At 54.6% G+C, this 22,124-nt stretch overlaps 6 protein-coding genes across 6 annotated transcripts; 3 read left to right on the forward strand and 3 right to left on the reverse strand.

Annotated features, from left to right (window-relative positions):
• Positions 1–43: 43 nt before the first annotated feature.
• Positions 44–3,665, forward strand: CkaCkLH20_07062 (amidase; the record flags this gene model as incomplete). The annotated part of the gene is made up of 4 exons (XM_038889779.1): positions 44–94; positions 151–1,033; positions 1,475–1,685; positions 1,964–3,665. 4 exons carry the CDS (start codon positions 44–46, stop codon positions 3,663–3,665), a joined length of 2,847 nt encoding a protein of 948 aa, XP_038744703.1.
• A 371-nt stretch (positions 3,666–4,036) lies between these two features.
• On the reverse strand, positions 4,037–4,942 carry CkaCkLH20_07063 (short-chain dehydrogenase reductase family; the record flags this gene model as incomplete). The annotated part of the gene is made up of 3 exons (XM_038889780.1): positions 4,037–4,332; positions 4,404–4,847; positions 4,894–4,942. The coding sequence occupies 3 exons, from the start codon at positions 4,940–4,942 to the stop codon at positions 4,037–4,039; spliced, it is 789 nt and encodes a 262-aa protein (XP_038744704.1).
• A 668-nt stretch (positions 4,943–5,610) lies between these two features.
• Positions 5,611–8,355, forward strand: CkaCkLH20_07064 (C2H2 type zinc finger domain protein; the record flags this gene model as incomplete). The annotated part of the gene is made up of 6 exons (XM_038889781.1): positions 5,611–5,682; positions 5,910–6,165; positions 6,227–6,490; positions 6,551–7,583; positions 7,633–8,048; positions 8,105–8,355. 6 exons carry the CDS (start codon positions 5,611–5,613, stop codon positions 8,353–8,355), a joined length of 2,292 nt encoding a protein of 763 aa, XP_038744705.1.
• Positions 8,356–8,608: 253 nt separating this feature from the next.
• On the forward strand, positions 8,609–11,001 carry CkaCkLH20_07065 (cofilin tropomyosin-type actin-binding protein; the record flags this gene model as incomplete). Its single annotated transcript, XM_038889782.1, has 4 exons — positions 8,609–9,344; positions 9,831–9,893; positions 9,967–10,544; positions 10,606–11,001. 4 exons carry the CDS (start codon positions 8,609–8,611, stop codon positions 10,999–11,001), a joined length of 1,773 nt encoding a protein of 590 aa, XP_038744706.1.
• Positions 11,002–11,260: 259 nt separating this feature from the next.
• Positions 11,261–12,513, reverse strand: CkaCkLH20_07066 (uncharacterized protein; the record flags this gene model as incomplete). The annotated part of the gene is made up of 5 exons (XM_038889783.1): positions 11,261–11,414; positions 11,481–11,940; positions 12,015–12,263; positions 12,336–12,383; positions 12,453–12,513. 5 exons carry the CDS (start codon positions 12,511–12,513, stop codon positions 11,261–11,263), a joined length of 972 nt encoding a protein of 323 aa, XP_038744707.1.
• A 2,084-nt stretch (positions 12,514–14,597) lies between these two features.
• CkaCkLH20_07067 (sulfur metabolite repression control protein) lies at positions 14,598–16,940 on the reverse strand (the record flags this gene model as incomplete). The annotated part of the gene is made up of 2 exons (XM_038889784.1): positions 14,598–16,352; positions 16,416–16,940. The coding sequence occupies 2 exons, from the start codon at positions 16,938–16,940 to the stop codon at positions 14,598–14,600; spliced, it is 2,280 nt and encodes a 759-aa protein (XP_038744708.1).
• Positions 16,941–22,124: the final 5,184 nt, after the last annotated feature.

Raw genomic sequence — 22,124 nt, forward strand, 5'->3', positions numbered from 1 at the left:
TCAATATTCAGCGCATTTTGCAGTTCAAGAGAACTTCTCAGAGATGGCGAGTCTTAGCGTTCCCCGCCGCATGAGGGCTGCGCAGATTGCAGAGGTCAGTTTCTCATTTCTGTCGTCTCAACCTAGCATGAACTAAGTCATCGATCGCAGTACAGCAAGCCGTACGAGCTCGTAGAGAAAGACGTCCCATCCATCCGTGAAAATGAGCTTCTTATCAGAGTTCATGCAGCCGGCTTCTGTCACTCCGACTTGCAGGTTCTGCAAGGACAGTTCAAGTCTCCTCTGGGCATGATCCCATCACACGAACCTGCCGGCGTTATTGTGCAAGTTGGGGCCGGATGCAGCACTGATTGGAAAGTCGGCGACAGAGTTGGAGCCCTCAATTTCAAAAACTCTTGCGGGGAGTGCAGTGGCTGCAGCTTGACGAAACGCACCGGCAATGAATTGGATCCCAGGTTTTGCGATAAGCGGGAAACGGCCGGCTTTCAGCACGACGGAGCTTTCGCAGAGTATCTCACGATTGATCCAGAAACGACAGTCCGGTTGCCGCCCTCACTACCGTTCGATCAAGCCGCACCGCTGATGTGCGCCGGTGCGACAGTCTGGGGCTCGTTAGAAAGAGCGACGGCGGGGTTGAATCCCGGTGAGACTGTGGCCATCGTCGGCATAGGCGGTCTCGGCCACCTCGGCCTACAATTCGCAAGTGCCATGGGCTTCCGCACGATAGCTATCGACAGTCGACCTGCTGGGAGGCAACTGGCAGTCGAGATGCCCAACGAAAATCTGAAGCCAGCGTTGGTAGTCGACTCCAGCGTGGAGGATGCCACCAGTCAAATTCTGAACTTTACAAACGGGGAAGGGGTTGCTGCTGCGGTGGTTTGCACGGATTCTCTGGCAGCGAACAACTGGGCCCTGACGATTCTAAGGATTGGCGGTGTCATGGGGGTTCTCGGTCTACCCGCCGAGAATTGGAGATTTGATTCCAGTGTTATTGTTTTCAAAGAGCTGACCATACGCGGAAGCTATGTTGCAGGTAGGGCGGCGACTGAACGGATGATGAAGACGGTTGAGAAAGCTGGGATTCGATCTCACATAACACTGGTGCCCTTTGACGGCATTCCCGGCGTTGTGGACGCTTATCAGGACAGCGCTTTTAAGGGTAGACTAGTTGTGCAAGTGACAGAATGAACACTCCATCAGAACTTTCAACAGCGCTTTGCAAACAATGCATCGTTTACAGAGTCTCCCTGTTCCTTGCCGTTTTGCTCGATTTCAATCATGACCTGCTCTCGTGACATCGTAATTGAGTGTGAAAGTTGTTCAGTGCTGGTGGCTTTGCTACTGGCCGCCAGCCGGGCGCAGCTGGCTTCAGTAAGAGGCCAAACGGCAGCTCCTGATATCTCAAATGGACATGAACCCTGCGGGCGTCGCGATATTATCTCCTCCCTCTGAACTTCAATCCAAATCCATGAAGTCGACTACGATTACAACGCTCCCGCAATCGGCATCTTTCGTATTGTGGAGCTGGGGTCAACAGGCGTCCCCGACTCATGCTTCACAAGTTCACTACCATTATACCCCATTAATCCTATCGCCTTCTCCAACATAACTCCAAGACGCGACCGTTGGAGTCGTGGATGGCGGGGTCAGTTTCCCATCGCGCCCACTATTGTCGACTTCATTCTGTTTGTCATCGGTAACCTGTCTCGCCACAGTCCAACCAACCGTTCCTCGGAAGATGTCCCCGACATTTCTTCGCGGCTCCAGAATGCTTCAATTCTCGAACCCTTATGAATGACCCGCCGGCTGATACCCTTCGACGGCAATCAACAAACGACACTTGCTGGCAATTGTAGCAGAAGTGCCATCAATTGCCCATAATGTCCGTGTTCTTCAAGGACATCTCATCGTACGCATCCTAAGCCCGTGATTCCTACAGTACGAAGCTAACACGTCAGTTTAGTGACAACCCTGTCCAGCAGGGCGACGTCGAGAAGCTCCTCCAACCGCTCGGTTTGACTGTCAAACCCGAAGAGTCGGCCGACTACCAAAGGCTACTGGCCGCGGTTCACGACTGCGCGACCCGCATCGACAGTCTTCCTGATTACCAACCGGTCCCAGATACCAAGAAATACCCCCGCGAGAACATCCATCTTCCGACGGTTGAAGAGCAGGAGTTCGGTCATGCGTGGGCCCACCGATTTATCATACGGGGCGATCAGTCTGCGAAAGATCCATCTTCTGGGTCTCTGAAGGGCATGACTGTCTGCTTAAAGGATTGCATAGCCGTTGCTGGCGTTCCGCAGTTCTACGGCAGCGATGCCTTTGAGCCGTGGATTCCTTCTACAGACGCGACAGTAGTGACCCGAGTTTTGGATGCCGGCGCAGATATCCTCGGCACGGCAACGTGCGAGCATTTTTGCAACTCTACGGCGTCGTTCACCAGTGCCCAGGGTACTATCGAGAACCCATATAAAGAAGGATACTCTACGGGAGGCAGCACTTCCGGTGGTGCTGCTCTGGTTGGGTCTGGAAAGATCGACATCGCCATAGGCACTGATCAGGGCGGAAGCATCAGAGTCCCTTCGGCATTCTGTGGTTGTGTCGGCGTGAAGCCCACTCATGGCCTAATCCCTTTCACGGGCTTCACGAGCGGCGATCCGATCGACGACCACGCCGGTCCCATTTGCCGCTCGGTTATGGAGGCCGCTAGATGCCTAGATGTTTTGGCAGGCTATGACGGCATCGACGATAAATCATTGGGCGCTGCGGCACACGGATCGTACAATTTCACCAAAACACTTCGCTCAAGCCAGGGACGTCTCGACGGAGTGAAGATCGGCATTCTCAAGGAAGGATTTTATCAAGAAATAGTTGACCCCAGGGTCAGGGATCACGTTCTGGCGGCCGCTCGGAAGTTGGAGACGCTTGGGGCTTCCATTGAAGAGGTTTCGGTGCCACTTCACCTCGAAGGTCCTTCGATATGGACTATTCAGCAACGTATCTCTGGTTCCTCGGGCATCTTGGGTCGTTCCTCGGGCCACAGGGGTCTCGGCCTGACAGAATTCGAAAAAGCACGACTTCCGTTCACCGATCCAAGCTTCCAGAAGCTCTTCCCGTCCACCAAGAACACAGTCATCAACGGCCTGTACTTGGCGGATAAGTTCCCTGGTCTCTACAGCAAGACTGTCAACATTGGTCGGCAGATTAGCGATGCTTACCAGCAGGCGTTCGAGAAGTACGACGCCATCATCATGCCTACAACCCCCTTCGTAGCCCCACGACATGGTTCACGAGCCTCAGTCCTGGGGTCCTTTGAACCCACTATCGGTCTAACGACCAATACTGCGATTTTCAACGTGACGGGGCATCCGGCTATGTCTATTCCTGTCGGTTTCATTCCGGCCGCAGATGACGAGGGTGTGATGCTTCCGGTGGGCATGCAGATTGTGGGGGGTCTGTGGCAAGAGAAGAAGGTCTTGAATGTCGGTCACGCGTGGGAAAGCAACTTCCAATGGCGTGACATCAAGGCGGGAGAGCAATCATCACAGATAGCGCATGGATCTGCGAAGAACGGAACGAGCGTCAAGGCGAACGGTAGACCCATGACCGAGGTCAACGGGACAAAGTCACCAACACTCAAGCGGGTAAAGCTCTCTGCCTGATATACCGGAAAGGAGAGCTCAGATAATCAACTAATGATGAACATTGATCAATGCCGAGCACAACTGGCAATTGTAACACCAAGTGTCCCTCAATGTCTTGCCAATTCCTTTCGGGATTTCTCAAAACCTATGTCTTTGGCATTCAAACATCAACACGAGAAATGAGAAATGGTGGTCATGAATGGCATGTCTTAGTCTACCCTAAGCATCAGGATACCGCGCTGTCTTCACTCTGTCTCTTCAGCGGCAACGAGTAGCACCCTGACGAGGTCGCTTCTCGTTCATGTCGGGCACAGGCGAACCGAGGGAATTGATTTCACGTTATCTAATATAACGGCCTTGTCCGTATTCATTGCATAGATAAGCATAGCTTAATTGATAGTGTAACCACCGTCGACTACCAGAGCGTGTCCCTGGACGAATGATGCCTGACTAGAACATAAGAACAAAACGGCGTTGGCTACCTCTTCAGGCGTTCCCATCCGCTTCATCGGTGCGATGTCAATGGCAGGCCTCAATCTCTCAACAAGTTCCTCATTTGCCGTCGTCATCGGTGTTGCTATCACGCCTGGACAAACGCAATTGACTCGAATGCCATCTTGCGAGTAGTCAATGGCATCAGACTTCGTCATGTTGATGATGGCAGCTTTCGACGCACAATACGGAGCTGTGGACCCAATGTTAGCAACGGGAAGGAAAGCACGGGCATGGCAAGGGATCAAACAACTCCCAACATACCAGCTTTCGGTCTAGCTACAACACCAAGCTGACTCGCGATATTCACAATCGATCCCCTCTGTTCAGGGTGCTCCTTCAGTAGGTCTTGTTTCAGCATGTGACCGAGGACCGCTCGAGAAACCAGCCAGCTGCCCTTGTAGTTGACCTGGTTGATGAGATCAAAAGCGGATGTAGTGGTCTCATGAGATCGCAGCGAAGCTCCCAAAATACCCGCACAGCTCACAGAATAGTCAACTCTAGAGAACCTCCTCGCAACATCTCCTACGAGTGAGTTGACGAAGCCCTCATCTGAGATATCGCCCTCCTGACTGAAAACCTCTGCTTTCGGGTGGATCTCGAGTATCGCATCCCGCGTGCTTGCGAGAGACTTCTGGTTCAGGTCCGTGATGGCTATCCTTGAGCAGCCTGACCGAGCAAAGCCTCTAGCAACGGCTGCTCCGATGCCTTGACAATGTCAGTGAGAAACCACAAACCGACTTCGTTGACTTACCTGTGCCACCGGCACCGGTGATGAGTGCGACTCCAGGGAACTTGAACATGTTACAATGGGATTATGCCCAGGATCCCTTGCTATTGCTTTGAGGGGGAGACGAAGCAGATCAGTTGACGACGTGATGTAGGACAGACAGGGCTTGGGTTCTTCAAGCCCGCTCCGAGCAGCAGGTTGACATCAACGTGGTGATCACTTCCCAACTACTCCAACACGCCCGACCAGAGCCGGCCCACGAGACCCGTTTCGAGATACCGAGTGGATAATGCGGGGAAGCAGGCAAGATACGACTTCGGAGAAAAAGCAAGAAATCCAACAGTCACAGGGGATACGTCAACGATACACCCCTCCAGGGGGCACCGAACTCAGATAGCGGCCGCGTGGGGTGTGATGGATACGAGTCATGTTCTCCAAAGATAATGGACGTCTTGGAGTCGTCCTTGGGACCCACAAGGAATCGATTCTTCTCCAACATAAGCCAAGGGGATGCCCCAATTTACCTTCTCTCCAACTTCCCCTGCGTTTCCCATCACCTCCAACCGTAGACTCTATGTCGAAAGGTGTAGTGGTGTAGGAAGGAAAGCATGCTGTCCCACAACGGTCCCGGCACGCAAACCCAGCCGCCACCGCAGCCGCAGCTGCAAACACAATCGCAGCAACATCCGAGACCGCATTCGACTCCAATCAAGCGAAGGAGACGAACCGGTCACGGCCCCGATGCTCGCTCGTGCCCTCACTGTGGACGAACGTTCAAACGCACCGAGCACTTGGAGCGCCATGTGCGGACGCGTCAGTCATCCCATCTCCTCCATCCTCTCTGTTCTTCTCCAAGCACGATGGCCTCCCCTAACCCCCTAAGGTGGACTAGCACGTCTAGTCTTCTCCACGACCGAGTGCTCGGGATCCGCCAAGAGCCTCTATGCTGACCTACTCGCGTGTCAGACACCAAGGAGAAGCCCTTCATATGCCGGTGTGGAGCGGCCTTCGCTAGGCGTGACCTGTTGACTCGCCATCAGCGGATCGCTTCTCATGAGGACGGGTCCGAGTCTCCGGAGGGGCTTTCGGAGCCGGACTCCGGTCACACACCCCATGGACCGGTTGAGGCAGACCTGGCCGCCGCCGTTTCTCTCTCTGGCATGAGCGTTGACCATTGGTCACAACAACCACAAGCACAGCCTGCCGAGTTGTATCCTATGGCCGTTCCTCGGAATGGTGGTCTGGTAGATGCGTCATATCAGCAGACTTTGATAACAGATCAGTTCTACGAAAATGGTTGGTCGCAGATATGCACCATGTCGGGCCTTTGAATTTGGAGACTGATGCAGAGTGACAGGCAATCAGGATGCTGTCGGATTCGACGCCCACTTCAGGGAATTCGCCAATTTTCTCGATGGCGTCGGACTCCCTGCGGAATGGAGTCCTTACTTTCACGGTCCAGACAGAGACAACGATGTCGTTGACCCAGGCATGAGGGATTCACGAGAGGGGACAGCCACGCCCGGGCCTCGCAGTAGGACTCGACCCGGAACTCCCTTCAGTTCCTGGCTGCCTTCTGCGCCCACCGGGAATCGCATCTCAGAGAATTTGCCCGATGCAAGTAGGTCTTCTTCTATGAGCCGGCCCGCTCACTGAACTCAGCTTAACTTTCCTGTGCCAGTTCCTCGTTCCACCGACACAGACTCTCAGCCGTACCGCGTCTCGGATGATCAACGTTCTCGCCTCAATGCCTCCATTGAGACCTTTCGCGACATTCTCGACCCAGACTTCAAGTTCCCGTCTCGTCATGCTCTCACCCGCTACTTGACGTCTTACTTTGAAGGTTTCCACTCGCACATGCCTTTCCTTCACACGCCAACGTGGCGCATATTTGAGCATTCGCTGGAACTTATCCTGGGTCTCGCAGCTGTAGGGGCTCAGTACTGCTTCGAGCACCGCATGTCGGAACGGCTATTCTACGCCGGCAAGACCATTCTCATGGAAAGACTGGCCCATGAATCTGATAAGTTTGGACCCAAGACTGGCTCCTTTCTCAACCTACACAAACTTTCACCTCAACGACGGGAATCAAGGGCCACACAAGAGCGTGATTGGGGGTCTTGGGAGCCCATCGAGACAGTTCGCGCCTTGATAGCGCTCATGGGCTATGCTACGTGGGAACCGAAAGTATCCCTCATGCAAGAAGCTTTCGCCCTGCAAGCTCTTCTAGCCCAAGTCCTCCGTGAAGTAGGACTTCACGAAGAGGATGAACCAGTGCTACCTTCCGACCCAACCAGTCCTCAAAGCGCGTGGCATGCCTGGGTCCGACAGGAATCTGTGCGACGAGCGAAACTCATCGCGTTTTCTTTCATGCACACGCATAGTATTGCTTACAATGTGTACCCGGTTCTGCGCAGCAACGAGGTCGGCCTTCGGTTGCCGTGCTCGACCGGAGAGTGGAAGGCATCGACAGCTTTCCAGTGGCAGATTGCACGACGTGAGACGGACAAGCAGCAGCTCTTCTTTCAAGATGCTCTGTCGCTTCTGCTGAGAAATACCGACGGCACAGCGCCTCTCGATCCCATCCCTACGCCACTGGGTAACTACATGCTCCTTCACGGTCTTTTGCAGAGAATATACATAGTTCGCGATCTCTCACTTCCAGTGATGGATCATTCGGCATCCTTGCCAAGCGAAGAGGTTGACAAACTGGAGTAGGTCTTCTGATCGTCAGCTATTGGACATTACTGATCTCTCTGTTAGACGTGGCCTGCGATCGTGGACGGCGGGTTGGCAACAAGCTCCGGAATCGAGTCTTGATCCTAATAACGAGAACGGCCCAATTCCTTTCACATCCAGTTCTTTACTCGGCCTCGCTTATGTCCGTATCTACCTTCACCTGGGTCCATATCGACTTCTCGAGACGCGCGATCCGGTCCGTATCGCCAAAGCCATCAATCGAGCACCGGCTGTAGAGCGAAGCGGCGGGGTCATCACCGCGCTTCTGTACACTGCTCACATGCTCAGCATTCCCGTCAGGCTTGGCGTAGATCGCGTTGCTCGCAGCCAGGCCTTCTTCTGGAGTGTCAGGCACTCCCTATCTGGTCTTGAGTGCGCAGTGCTGCTTAGCAAGTGGCTTTTTTCTCTCACAGAAGCAACAACCACGACGCCGCTCAGTGGTAAGTTGATGTGTCTGGCGGGAGCTACAGAAAACTATATCCTGACAAGGTCGCAGACAGTGAAGACAGAATCCTGCATTGGGTCCGGTGTATCGTCGAGGAGGCATACGATGTGGTTGATTTCGGCGATGACGATTCCGAGATGTCGGCAGATCGGAATCCCGCGTCGCTGAGTCTTGCGGTTCTCCGGATATGGGCCCATTTCTTCAAGAGCAACACCCAGTGGCCTTTTATCAACATAATCGGTCAAAGTCTGGAAAAGTATCGAGAACTTCTTATCCGGAGCCGACTGCAGCAGGCGACCTGAACCTGGATCCAAGGGAAATTGGTCTTGGTACTAAGCCGACTAAAGGGAGGCAACTGTGCGTAAGGTATGGCCAGGTAATCCGCATTAGTGCTGATCGAGGTTGTACTGCTGTGTTAGCGAGCCGTTGTGCATTGTTACTGGCCACGACGACGGCTCAACTGTAGACGGGAGGCTGAGACACTCTCTTAAATAGAGGTGATAAGCCTGACATTGGCCCCGTGTCACTTCGGTCCACAATCATCAATCGGCAAATATGGCAACTCCAGAAGACAAGGCCCGCGACGCGGGTCCTCCCAAGGTGATTGCTGTGGGCATGCTTCGCACCGGTACGACATCGGTCAGGAGAGCTCTCGAAGAACTGGGCTTCCAGCACGTCTACGATGGACTGGACTCCCGCACGAAGCCAAGCCACTGGGTCTTCTTTGAGAAAGCGGCGGCCGCGACTTGGCCCGAAATCAACGCCGTAGGGCAGTCACCTCGACCAAAGCCCTTCACGCGGGAGGATTGGGACGAGCTGTTTGGAGTATACGACGCCTTGACAGACTTGGTGTGCTTCTTTGCTCTGGAGCTGGCCGACGCGTATCCGGATGCCAAAATCATCCTCACAGAGCGCGACTACGACAAATGGTTCCCCAGCTTCGACAGCCAGGTCATGCAGGCAGTGTTCGGGCCGGGACGCCTGCTGCTCTTCAAAGCCATCGCCGTCATCATCGGCAACCGAGCCGGGTTCGCCATGGAGAAGCTCTTCCGGGGTCTCTACGGTGGAGCGTACAGCTTAGATGAGATGCATCGCTTGAGTCCTGAGATGTATCGTCGGCATTCGGAGCGCATCAAGGCGCACATCGCACCTGAGAGACTGCTGGTGTATCGGGTGGGCAGGGACGGATGGAAACCTCTATGCGACTTTCTGGGAAAAGAAGTACCCGAAGGCAAAGAGTTCCCGTTCGCGAACGACAGAGAGTCTCATGAAAAGTCGAACGCTGCGATTCGTAGGGGATTCTATATCCAGGCGGTCAAGATTGTCGGGGCATATGGCGTTGCGATTGGCGCTGCGGCGGCGGCATGGATTTGGATGAGATGACCCAATGATTAATGAAAAGGAATGAATTATAGACAATCTCGAATGATGTCTTCAGTACACTAACTATCTCATGTGAATCTCATGTGAATGAGTGTTTATGAATACCACGATGAATGAGCTAAGTAATGGCACCCTGATAGCCACCCGCGTTCGCTTACATAATACGCGCCAACGGCGGAAATCCGCCCACGCCCAAGCTGTGCGTGGAGATGGGAAGCTGGCTGCCCCTCCACCAGCTGGAATCCACAACAGCTGACGTCCAGGTAGCAGCCGCAACTCCAGCTTCACATCACCGCCTCCGCCCCTGGTACCTAAGGCAGTCCTCGGGAGAGCAGTTTTTCTTTATCAATATCTACCTTCTTCCCGCGTATTTCCAACGACGTACATACTGGAGAGCCGATCGTAAACACCTGCGAGGTCACCTCTGAACTGCCCACGATGCAGTCTGGCATCTCTGGTATGTCACGCCCCGCTTCCACCGCCAGATCATGAATACCCTCATTCCACGCCCCGAAGCTAACAATCGCCAGCCTCCGAGGAGCTCGTCTCCCAATTCAACACCCTCCTCTCCACCGACGACCACTTCGGCCTCCTCGTCACAATCGACTCCGAGACCCTGAAACCCGTCCAGTTCCTCTCCAAGTCCTCCTCCTCCTTCGACGACAACATCTCCGCCCTCCAGCCTCACCTCAAGCCCAACGAAGCCCTCTACGCCCTCCTCCGCCGCTATGATACCGCGCCGCACCTCACCGCCATCACCTACATCCCCGACTCCGCAAAGGTCCGCCAGAAGATGCTCTTCGCCTCCACCCGCCTGACCCTCGTCCGCAAGCTGGGCTCCGAGCACTTCCGCGAGTCCATCTTCTCCACCACCCCGGAAGAGCTGTCTGCCCAGGGTTTCGCTAAGCATGACGCCCACACCGAACTCGAGGCTCCCCTGACCGAGGAGGAGCGCAGCCTGGGTGCCGTCAAGCAGGCCGAGGCCGAGGCCAGCACCGGCACGGGATCGCGGGAGATTCACCTGAGCAAGACCCTCGCCATGCCCATCGCCGAGGACGCACTCGCGGCCATGAAGGAGCTGAACGAGGGCCGCGTGCTTGTTATGCTTGTAAGTACAAATGTCACGCCACGTCCACCACACAGGCCAACGTCTAACGTTGAATCAACAGAAAATCAACCCCGACAAGGAATCCGTCGAGCTCGTCCCCTCCTCCGAGTCCCCGTCCTCCATTTCCGAGCTCACCCAGACCATCTCCGCCACCGAGCCGCGTTTCACCCTCTACCGCTTCACCCACACCCACAACGGCGCCGAGTCGAGCCCCCTGCTTTTCATCTACACCTGTCCCGTCACGCCCGGCAACAAGGCCATCAAGAACCGCATGCTGTACCCGCTTATGAAGCGCGCCGTTCTCGAGATCGCGACCGGCGAGGCGGGCCTGACGCTGGACAAGAAGCTCGAGGTCGAGGAGCCCAGCGAGGTCACCGAGGAGTCCGTCCTTTCGGAGTTGCATCCGAAGGTGACGGCGAGAGCAGGATTCAGCAGACCCAAGCGTCCTGGCAGGTAAACATGCGGACGCACGACAGATGGGGCGAAAGAAGGTTGCTCGAGCGCATGCAAGGCGTTAGGTCCCGAGCCCGTAGATCGGGCTAATGATATAGACTGAATTCTTCACGTTCGCGATGCCACACCCCCGTCTCCGTCTCCGGCGTATCTACAGTATCCTGCCTCTTCTGAAACTCTTTACTTGCAACCATGAAGTCACGATTCCTTCCACAACCCTGGTATCTTGCATTCACAGACGGCCACCAATAGCAGGTCGCCCCTTACTCCTCGAAATTGCCTCCGGTGAACGAGAGGTTGCTCTTCTCCAGCTTCTCCTTGAGGTATTCGTAGACGGTGAACGTAACGGCCTGGCCAGGCGCGACACGCATAATACGCGGCGTGATGCCCTTGTAAAACGCATGCATTCCTTCTTGCCTACACACGACATGGTCAGCACACACGGCAGTTCCCACTCATCAAATCACCACGCGCAAGACCTACTTGAACATGTCGCTCGAAATCTTGGCGATGCGACTCCAGGCACTCGTGCCCACCTCGGCCGGCGTCTTCTGCAACCTCGTCTTGATGGTGTCGATCGGCGCATTACTCAAAGGCCCCATGGCGCCGCTGACGAGCCCGATGACGGTCGTCTGCCAGCTCGGGAGGTTCGTTCCCGCGTACTGGGGCTGGTAGTCCTTGAGCGCCTCCTTGAAGTACGAGTACGCCGTGAAGTTGACGGCCTGGTTGCTACCCTGGCGCAGCGCCGTCAGCGACACGCCGCGGTACAATGCGCCGACGCCCTCCTCCTTGACAACGGTGTACAGCGCGTGCGCGGCGTTGCGGTACTTCGGAATGTCGAGAGGGTCCGCCATACTATGGTGTTGCGCCTGCAGACGGATCTTGATGACTTCCATGGGCGTCACGACGGCCACGGCTTCAGTGACTCCCGCGGCGAGACCGGCTGCGCGCTCGCTGCGTCAGTAACCTGTCTAATCCGTCCGTCTTCTCCTTCTTGAGACATGTCGCATCACTCACCGAAGAATGTAGCCTGTCCGCTGACGACTCCCGTCTTCTTATCTGCGAGCATCTGCTTGTACCCCTCGAAACTCGTGAACCGGATGGCCATCTTGGGCACGATACCCGTCAACACGGCGCCGAGACCCTTGTATAGACCCAAGGGCGTCTCTTTCTTAACGATCTCGACACCGGTACGGATGAACCCGCGCTTCGGGGCGCCGGGCATCCTGGCTCGTCGCGACAGCTGCATTCGCACCTTGATCGTGTCTGTCAAAGAAGAGTCAATTGGGTGAATCTAACGTGGATGTGTGCGCGCGCGCGCAAGGAGGAGTGACTTACCAAGGGGATGGCAGACCAATGCCTCCATCATGCCTGCACCACCGCCGGCTGTTCGTCATATTCGTCAGTTATGGGTTCGCATGAGTAGATGATGTGCTCGTTGGGGCTGATTCATACCAATGAGGTTCGTGGCAACTGAGGGCGGTGTCTTGCCATCTTGCTTTACTTTGGAGGCCATGGTGTATCTACAACGTGGACGACGAATATGCGCAGAAGATGGGAACGAGAACGAGGGGATGGACGCAGAGGGAAGGCTCGCGCCGGACGTCTAGGAGGACAAAGCAAGACGGTTGCTTCTTTGGTTCAACGGTAATGACAATGACAATACTTCGCAGATTGGGAGGGAGTATCGAGTAATAGTAGTAGTAGTGGTGGTAGTCATACAGCAAGTGCTACTGGAAGAAGAAGACAAGGAAACAAGCTTGGGAAGAATACGGGAGACAAGAAGAAGATTCGGAACGAGTCGTCAGAAACTACAAAGCCAACATCCTCGGCGCCGATGATGAAAGCCACGGCAGTACATATAAAGGTGGCGTACCAGGTGTATTGGAGGGGACGGGGACGGGGACGGCCGGCGGGGGGTCCAATGCACAAGCCAGAATAGAATCAGACCCAAGGGAAATCAGGCAGATGACTCAAGGCTCCCATTGCCAGAGGCGTAGATGGGACGGGAGGTGGTGAGGTGGTGTGTGGCTTGGGAAGTGTATTCACACGCCTCGAAAGCATGAGGAAAGAACATGAGGAGTAAGTGTGCCTCGTCGTTTCCCTTTCACCCGCGGCACAACGACGGGAAGCCAGAGAGGAAGATCAGAACCAGGGGGTCAGGTTGGTAACCCGGGGCGTGCGTGGATAGGCACAACACAGTTATTCCATGTGTTCCACGCAGTAGCCGTGGAAGACAGCATACTAGGTAAGGTAGTAAGTTAAAGGGCACCAGCGTCGTCTGAGTGGCTCAAACCATCGAATCTTCAGACGTCTGTAGCGCGTTGCGACAAGATGAGAGACCATCCCGATTCGGCGGAACGGAGATGGGAAAGACATGACGGGGGTGGGGGGTGGTTGGACTGGAGACATATGAGAGCGACCGCAACCGTGTGATAGATGATGTCCTATTGTCTTCAACAAACCTGTCTGGAACTGCGTATCCAGAGGCACTGCACTGGACGACCGGAGCTGCGTGCGCATCAGTGCTGGATTCAGGAGTCATTGGCCCATGATGCTCCTTGGTTCATGCCGCCTTTTCTCGTTCTTCATCCCGAGTCGCAAAGATGGAGGTCTCGGCCTGTGATTCTGCCCCAGAAAGTGACGTATATGTCTTCAGCGGTCCCCTCAGAAATCCAGTCTTACGGCAGAGAACACCAGAATCCACTCTCTTGCTGCATCTCAGCTCAGCTTTGCCGACTCCAAGCCGAGCTTGTGATTTTGCGGGGGAGACACACATCAATCCACTACTGGAAAGGTACGTATCTCGTCCGCATACTCACGGTGGAGTCCGGACACTTCCGGCGCTGGGCCGAGTGAGGAGCCATTTGCCAGAAATGCCGAGGTTCGGAGGCTGGTCCTGGATGTCGAGGCAAAACACCTCTTTTCTTCGCTGGATTCCCCAAATTCCCCTGGAGCGACATCATGACGGGCTATGCCGCTTTCGGAGTTCGTCGTGTCTGTCAGGCACCGCCTCGTGGCGCTTCAGAATCATCAGCAGGTCAGCTGACGCCAATGGAGAGACGGACGGGAGGAAACCAGCCTGAACCTGGTCTAAAACCGATGCTGCTTCCGCTGCCGCTATCGCTGGTCCTCCCGCCGTTGCTCTAATTTTGCCTTGACGCACCAGTATCAGATGAAAGTGAGGCTGGCGAACTGGAGCTGCTAGATCCAACGTGAGACACACGAGACGCGATCAAAGCATGTGAAAACTTGTTACGAGTCGTAAATTCGGTAGTAGATTAAAACGGGCCTCATGATAAATCCCGTGGACTGGACACTGCCGCTACTTTTTTCCCACAATCCGTCCAGTCGGTTCCTTTTGTGTGCCAAAAATAATTGCAAATCAACCGTAAACGCCGCCCACCTGGCCAGTCTCTTTCCTGGCCTCCCGAGTCCCCGAGGACTTTTCTAGATAATGTCAAACATCGAGACATGCTGCGGAGGCTCATCGCGCAACAAGGTCCTTCTCTCGTAAATCGCCGTTTGGGAATCGTTTCGCCAGACACCCGCCATACAAAAACGACTATAAAAGAAGAGAAAATCAAAACAGTGGCCACCTCACGCCGGAGTGCCACACTCCTCCAAAGGCCCGTCCGCTTCGAAGCTGTACAGACGAACTTCGCCGTCCTCGCTTCCGCTCGCCATTCTGCTGTCGCTGAGGCCGACGCAGGTGACGGGGCCTGAGTGTCCCGTGAAAGTTCGCTCACACTTGCCCGACTTGGGCTCCCAGATCTTGACCATGGAATCGTTGGCTCCGGTGACAAGGCGAAGAGTGTCACCGACGAGGCCCCAAATGCCCTCCACATGACCGAACATGGTCCGAAGGCACTTTCCTGTCGCCGTGTTCCACAACTTGACCGTGTTGTCCAGTCCGGCGGTGAACATGTAGCGGGGCGGGAGGGGCCGAGTGGGGTCCGAGGCAAACGTGCAACCGAACGCCGTCCGGTCGTCTTCGGCCGGACCGGAATCCCCGAACGACGACCCGAGAATCGACGCCACATTGGCGTTCCCCGACGGGCTTATACTGCGGCCGCTGTGGACCGACGCGCCGTCATTGACATCCCCCGCAAGCAAATCCTCGTCCGGTTCAAAGTCTTCGGGCATTAGCAGAACTTGCTGCACCTGACCCATGTGACCTTCAAAGACTTTGATGCAAGTCTTGTTCTTCAGATCCCAGAGGCGCACCGTGCAGTCGTCCGAAGCCGAGAAGACCGTCTGAGACCGGGGATCCAGCCGCGTGTGGTTCACCCAGTCTTCATGACCTCTGAGGCAAAACGTCTCCTTGCTGTCAAAGTTGAAAATCTTGACCGATTTGTCGATGGATCCCGAGGCGAGATACTTGCCATCGAAATCCACGGAAATCACCCCGGCGCTGTGACAACGAAGCGTGCTGATACACTCGCCCGTCTGCCAGTTCCAGACCTTGACCGTGTGATCCAAGCTGCCACTGAAGAGCTTGTTGCCGACGAACTTGAGCGTGCGGATGCCCGTCGTGTGCCCCGACAGCGTTCGAATCTCTTCGCCCGTTTCGATGTTCCAGATCTTGACCTTTGCGTCGTAGGATCCCGTAGCGAGGATTTCGTCGGAAAACTGAAGACAGGTGATACCATTGTCGTGTCCCTTGAAGGTCCTGATATGACATCGGCCGTACTTCCAGTTGTATCCGACCTTGAAGCGGTCGCGGTAGACGCTCTTCCACGGTCGAATGAGGCGGTCACGCTCCTTCTCAGCTCCAGCCTTGGGCGCACCGGGTTCGCCAACCTCGCTCAAGCATGCACGTTTCCTGCTATCGTCAAGAACAACCAGCTCGCGCTTCTTGTTGGCGTTGGGTGACGACGCTGGTGACGCCGACGTCGCCACCTCCTGCTCATCTTGGACGGGCTCCTCCGGGCGATGGCTACGGGCGAGTTCCTTCTGCTTGTTCCAGTCGCGTAGCCTCTTTCGTTCGAGGAGGGGAAGGCCGAATCCGCACTTGGTACACTTGCGATCGATATGCTGCTCGCACATGCGGTGCCACACAACGTCGTCGTCGGCGAGGTCCCTCCACCTCCTGCTTACTTGAGCAGCCTTGCAGAGGGAAGCCGTGTCGAGATAACCAAGTACTTTGTAGGAGATTTCGGTCGGCAGGGCAGCCATGAAGTCGATCTTGAGCTGCTCGTGGACTTCGCGGGAGACGGTAGATAGTTGGGGGAAGCAGCATTGTGTGATGATGCCTTGCAGCATGAGATCGCGGTGCTTGGCAGGGGCGGCGGAGAAGAGCGACCAGACGTGGGTGATGGCTTGTTGGTCGGCAGAGGGGAGCTTATCGAGTTCCTGTGCACATGTGTCAGCACGGAGTCGATAGCCCCTGTGGGCGTCAAGACTAGCTTGGCTTACACTTTGGATCAGGACCATCTTGGTCTCATCGGCGGCTCGACGACACTTTGCGTCGGGGCGGTGGCGATAGCAGAACTTGCTGTTTGGGTCCCGTTGTTGGCTGAGGTTGTTGTTCTCGGCCTGGTCAGGCTTGCCGATGGGTGCGTAGATGCCGGGAATGTGTTCTCTCAAGAAGGGAGTGACGGTCTGACCGACCAGCTGAGTGGGCATGTTTGCCGGAAATCGCGAGGCGTCTCCCTCGTCGGGTCTCCTTCTATCGCAGTTGTCTCTGGAAGGGGCCTGGTTCGCAGTCACATCGTCGTCGGGCAGGACAGAAGCAGAGGTAGAGTTGTATGTTGAGTTCGAGGTCGAGGTCGAGTCGGTGGCTGCGGCGGTGAAAGTCGGTGTGGTTTTGAAGGAGCTGGGAGAAGGGATAGCAGGAGACTTGGAGACGAGCTCGTCATGGCGGTGACTGGGCGACGAAAGGTCCAGGTGCAGGCTCATGCTCCGGGGATCCGGAAGGGTTGACGTGCTTGCGAGGTCCATGGCCGCAATAGGTTTCAGCGAGCAGTAAGGAAAGCAGAGCACACAGCAGACGGAGGGTTTGGTGTCAAATCATCCGGGGCGAGACGGAGAGATGCTGCCGGGCTGCTGGTACCGGCGCTGATGCTGGCGCTGGTACTTGTCGTTACAGCTGGAAGCGGGCGAGATGTCGCCAAGGGGAGGGCCAGGACAATCGAGTAGAGACGAGACCTAGTCAAAGACTGAGGCCGGTTGGGGAGGCGTGTATCGGTAGAGTGACACCGGGTGACACTTGGGTATCGGTGGACGTTTTGGGTGAGGGTGAGGCGAGAGGACCTGGCGATGGCGTGCGAGCCAGGGGAAACGAGATTCGCGGTACTGGTTGTACGGATACGTAGTATGGCTTGTATCTGGGTGTTTAAGCAGCTGCCCAAGAAGGGAGCCCCGGACGATCCACAGGGACGGCGTCCGACTGGTTCGGGCAGGGGAATTTGCAAGCGCACGCAATTAGAGCAGACGTTGTCGAGTTCGCGCGCGGGCGTCTGTGTGGTGTTGTTGAGGGCAAACACTGAAGCCTAGAGGAGGACTGGCAGGAGGTTGAGCCCCTGGTGATTCGTCGAGACGGGGGAAGAGAGATGGGACGGTTTTGCTTTTCCTGGCCGCTGTTCCTCGATGGATGGTTTCTGGCCGTCAAAGTCGGCAGCCAAGCGACGCAAGATTGAGGCAGCCGTGAGGTATGTGTGGGCGGTATGCTGCGTGTATGGAGGCGCGGATCGCGGAGGAGGGATGGCAAGGTTCAGCCGAAGGTGAAGATGGACGTATTCGTAGTGACAAGGAATGAGGGAAAGTATCGTGGTCGTAGTAGGTGTCGCCGTCGTCGGTGTGAGTGTCGTGATCGGGCTGTGTCTTGGATCGTAATGTCGGTAGGGCGTGTTGGGGAGAGGAAGTACTTATTTTCGTACCTTGTCGACGACGGGAGACTGAAGAGAAAGGAGGACGGTCGGCCGAAGTCGAAGGCGGAAGGTTCGAAATGAGCGCCGGTGAGCAATAGCGGAGAACTCTCACAGTCATGGACTCCAGTCACTCAGCAGAGCAGCAGAGTAGAACGCTAGAACCATAGCGGTGGTTTGGTGCTTTGGGGCGAGAATGGCGTTATCGCTGGGTTGGCCCCCCCAGATGTTCCACTCTCGACTTTGCTGCAGCGGTTTCCAGGGGTCCAGATCCACCTCTAGCGATGAGGTGACCATTAAGCGAGACCACCCGGCCACTGACAGCGCGCGTTGTACGCACTAACGGTTATCGCTACGGCGTGAGAGACGGCAAACGGACGGGTCTCGCTGCACCGTCACCGATAGCCGATTGTAATACCTGAGATCGCGGGGAGAGACAGACGGTAAGGCTGGGCCGAGTGCCTAACGGGAATGGCTTGTAGTCTACGCATTCGAGGTAGATGGACGAGGGTGTACATCTCTCAATTTTCATTTTTCTATGATCTCTCTCTACCTTTGGCAAATGTGGTTATGAGCCTCAAGTTGACCACTTCCATGAGGTGCTGCATTCTGTGACCCGAAACGGACCATTCCTCAAGGTGCACGCCATCGTCAAAATAGCTTACCTAAGAACCCGCTCAGTCAAGCACTACCAGTTTTCATCACCCAATTCTCACTCAGAAGGACCAGTCATAAGTCGCCGCCAAAGTCTCCGCCAGGGAAGAAACCGTCAGGTGCTCGATTTTTTCGGTTTTTTCATTTGTTTGGAAGAATTCTCTGCAAAATTTCACTGCGTCAACTCGATGCCCGATCCACGTGTCGGCGATTAGACCATCGCCGACCACGTATTATTCAGTTTTTCTCATGTCATCAGCTGGGTCCAGCATGAATCAGCGGCCTGGAACCCAAAGCCGCCATCCAAGAAAATTCGTCGTCTTCCGTCGGTCCCGTCTTCAATCTTTGTGGCCCTGATTGCTCAGCATGAACTGACGACATATTCAAATCTCATTTCTGCGACTCACAAGTTGCAACAACCCAACTCCTGATCCTCAGCGGGGCCTTCTCTGCCGGTACCTGTCCGTACCTTTCCCTTCGCAGCAGGAAAAGGAGGGCTTCTCCAGACTGCACCGAGTACCGACGATGAGGTTAAGGCCGCCGCCTATGTCGCCATCCTGGCCGCCAATCTCCCCAATCGGGATGAGCTAACGCGAGCCTGCGATGGCGTCATTTTGCGCCCTCAGCTCTCCTGCCTCTTTTCGTGGGGACCGGACGCTTGCAGGTCACGTTCGAGAACATATTTGCGCCTGAACAAGGGCCATGAATCCGTGCCCTTCTCATTCCTTGGTAGCACATCTTGATGCCCGGTTGTTGTGCGCGTTCCTAAGCTTTCTGACGCCTTCGCCAATCCGTCATCAATACCAAACACAACTACGAATTGTCACAGTTCTTCCGAGTCTAGACCTTGAATCTCAACATGCGGAAAGTCGTCGAGCGACATCAGGGTTCCCACAACTCTTTTCCACGTTGATCTTCTCACGACTCGACAGTCGAACCTTTCAAAGCCCAGCCATTTTCAACCTTGCATCACGTTATTGGCCAATTCGCTCAATCTCGAACCAGGGACTCAAAGGTCAAGACATTGTTTTCCCAATGAGACGTCAGACCGATAGCCGCAACGGGGACGTTGGGCCCACAGCAGTTCTCGCATCCTCCCCACGTCGCTTCAATTTCAGTCCACCGCATTCCTAGCTGCTAGCATTCACCGACCATGAAGACAAGACCATGTTGTCACCTCGGTCCCAATCAGTGCAATCACTGAGTCGCAGGTGATACGACGGGGATAACCCGAGCGATCACGCAAGAACTCTCCATCTTCCGGCCGGCAACTCCCCGCACCATCAATCAGTTTGCGACTTGCATTCTCCGATACTTTCTCCGAGATGAGCGGACTTGCCAAGCATCAGATTCAATGATTCTCTGGCATAGTTGACTACCTATTGACAGAATAATTTACACAAAGTTGCACGGAACAGAATGGCCCGGATAATAATGCTCCTCAGATGTCTCAACACGTCGCTGTGCATCTTTTCTTCTCGGCTGAATGCAGATACGCCACCAACCCGCCACAGTTCGAAGCCAATGGCTTTTGTATGCCGTCCAACCCAATGACACATAAAAACCTCGACATGGCTTCCCGAAGGCTCGGCTGTGTGATCTACACCACCACCAATCTGGACCGACTTACGGAATGGTTGGTTCGTATGCAAACCACATGACTTTCTTTCCTGGGCGCAGTTCAGTGCCCTCAGACCGCGACACTACTGAGCAACTCCCTCTCACATGAACGTCGCTATTGTTTGGTCGGAAATCATCAACCGAGTTCTCCTCATTGCCCGCTGATTCTCCGGTTTCGAGTATTGAGTGTATCTGTCTTCGAGCCTTGAGCTTGATCACAGTTGTCGGAGCTGGAGTCGCGTAGGAGCCGGTGTTGTGGCGCAAGTAACTCAATAGTGGCTGACGGCTGGAATATTGGTAAACTACTTCCTGACAGACTTAGACAGCGAAAGGTTCCCATACGATGTCTATGTGAGCCTTCCCTCACGTGTTTTCTCCTTTCTGGCTCACTGCATCATGAGAACCTAGCTCTTCTTCTTAGAGCAGCCGAAATCCAAAGCTCATGTTCCTGCAATGCAGGCAATCGGTTACGCAGTCTTTAGGTTTCCCTACTTCCTTGTGGCCTCAGATTACTTGATAGATGTGCAGCAATCAAATCACCATGACAGCGTCATCTCACTCGGCCAATCTACTTTTACGACTTATATCCAATATCTTTACATTATCCACGTTGGTGTTTGATCCGTCGGGACGAGTTGATGCGCATTGAGTGGGAACCCATACTTCGAGGACGCGGTCGCTCGTAACATCTCACCGTACCTATGTGGTAAAGGTTGGCTCTCGTCTAATTCGTTCTGATGAAGTTGGCTCGGAGGACAGTGATAACATGATCACTGTCACCTCCAGCTACTTCTCATGAAGCAGGATGTTGAAATACTTGCTACAATCGAAACGCTTGAAGAAACTTGATGTAGAATTCAGAGTGATCACCTTAGTTAAAATGATTGTTCTCATGATGCTGCAAAAGTAAGAGACTGAGGGCTATCTTATCTTGTCGCTAGAAAATGAGATCGAAGTACTGGTAAAAGCCGAAGGGGGGCATGTTTACTCTCTCAAGAGGCCCACGAAATTGATACCAGATAGTCGGGTCGCTTCGGTGACATCCGTGAGGTTCCAAGCTTAGCAGTTATCGGCAATGCACATGTCCCTTAGAATGCTGTCGTTTACACATCTCAGGACTTGCATTGCGAGCTCTTTGGGAAATCGCTTCGTCCAGACATTACCCTCAAGGTCATCAACTGATCACCTAAGTTAGATTCGCAACCCCGCCTTAGCATTTGATCCAGGATTACATATGGTCTTGAAAACATGTTTGAATATGGTTGAAACCTGCCGGATATCTTCAGTCAACGAATGACTCTCAGGTGAAAGTTGCAATGGTTGAGCAGTACAAACAAGCGCTCGTCGATAGATTATCAGCATGGAAAACAGAAATCAACCTATCTCAACTAATTCCTTTGTCTGAATTAGAGACGATATCAAGCTTTGGATTGCCAATTGTTTTGATGTCAGATTGTGGTCGAATATATAACGTCCTCGCTAGAAACAATCCTAACAGCCAGTGAACATGCATGTATCAGCCTCAACCAGTCTAAGATCAGCTAAACCAATGAAACCATCACAATATATCTACGCAGTCAGCTACTTGAAAACGCGTATTGTGGGGAGAGTCACATCCGACTGCACATCCTCAACTCAACTCACATCAACTTGCTCTCATCCCAGCCGAAACAGAACAGGCAGGAAAGGCGACCACCCCTCCGCCAAGTCGGCCTGAATATGCTTAGCGTGTGGTCCCGACTGATCGTCGGCTTCGACCGCTGTTCTTATCGCAGGCGTTGATTCGCCCTGGTGCGATGTGCCAAGTGCTTGGCTGCTTGGCGACAGTCGACCGAACCCGAATCTCGAGCATCTCCGCTCCACGGGACTGGAAGGACTTGCAGGATCCCCCGCTCTTGCTCTGCGCCTTTACATGAAATTCTGACAGCACGATGGTTGGTTCCTCCGGGGACGGGTAGTGGGCGGCTTACAGGAATGGGGGTGG

The sequence above is a fragment of the Colletotrichum karsti genome, assembly GCF_011947395.1.
Source record: "Colletotrichum karsti strain CkLH20 chromosome Unknown Scaffold22, whole genome shotgun sequence".
Lineage (NCBI taxonomy): Eukaryota > Fungi > Ascomycota > Sordariomycetes > Glomerellales > Glomerellaceae > Colletotrichum > Colletotrichum karsti.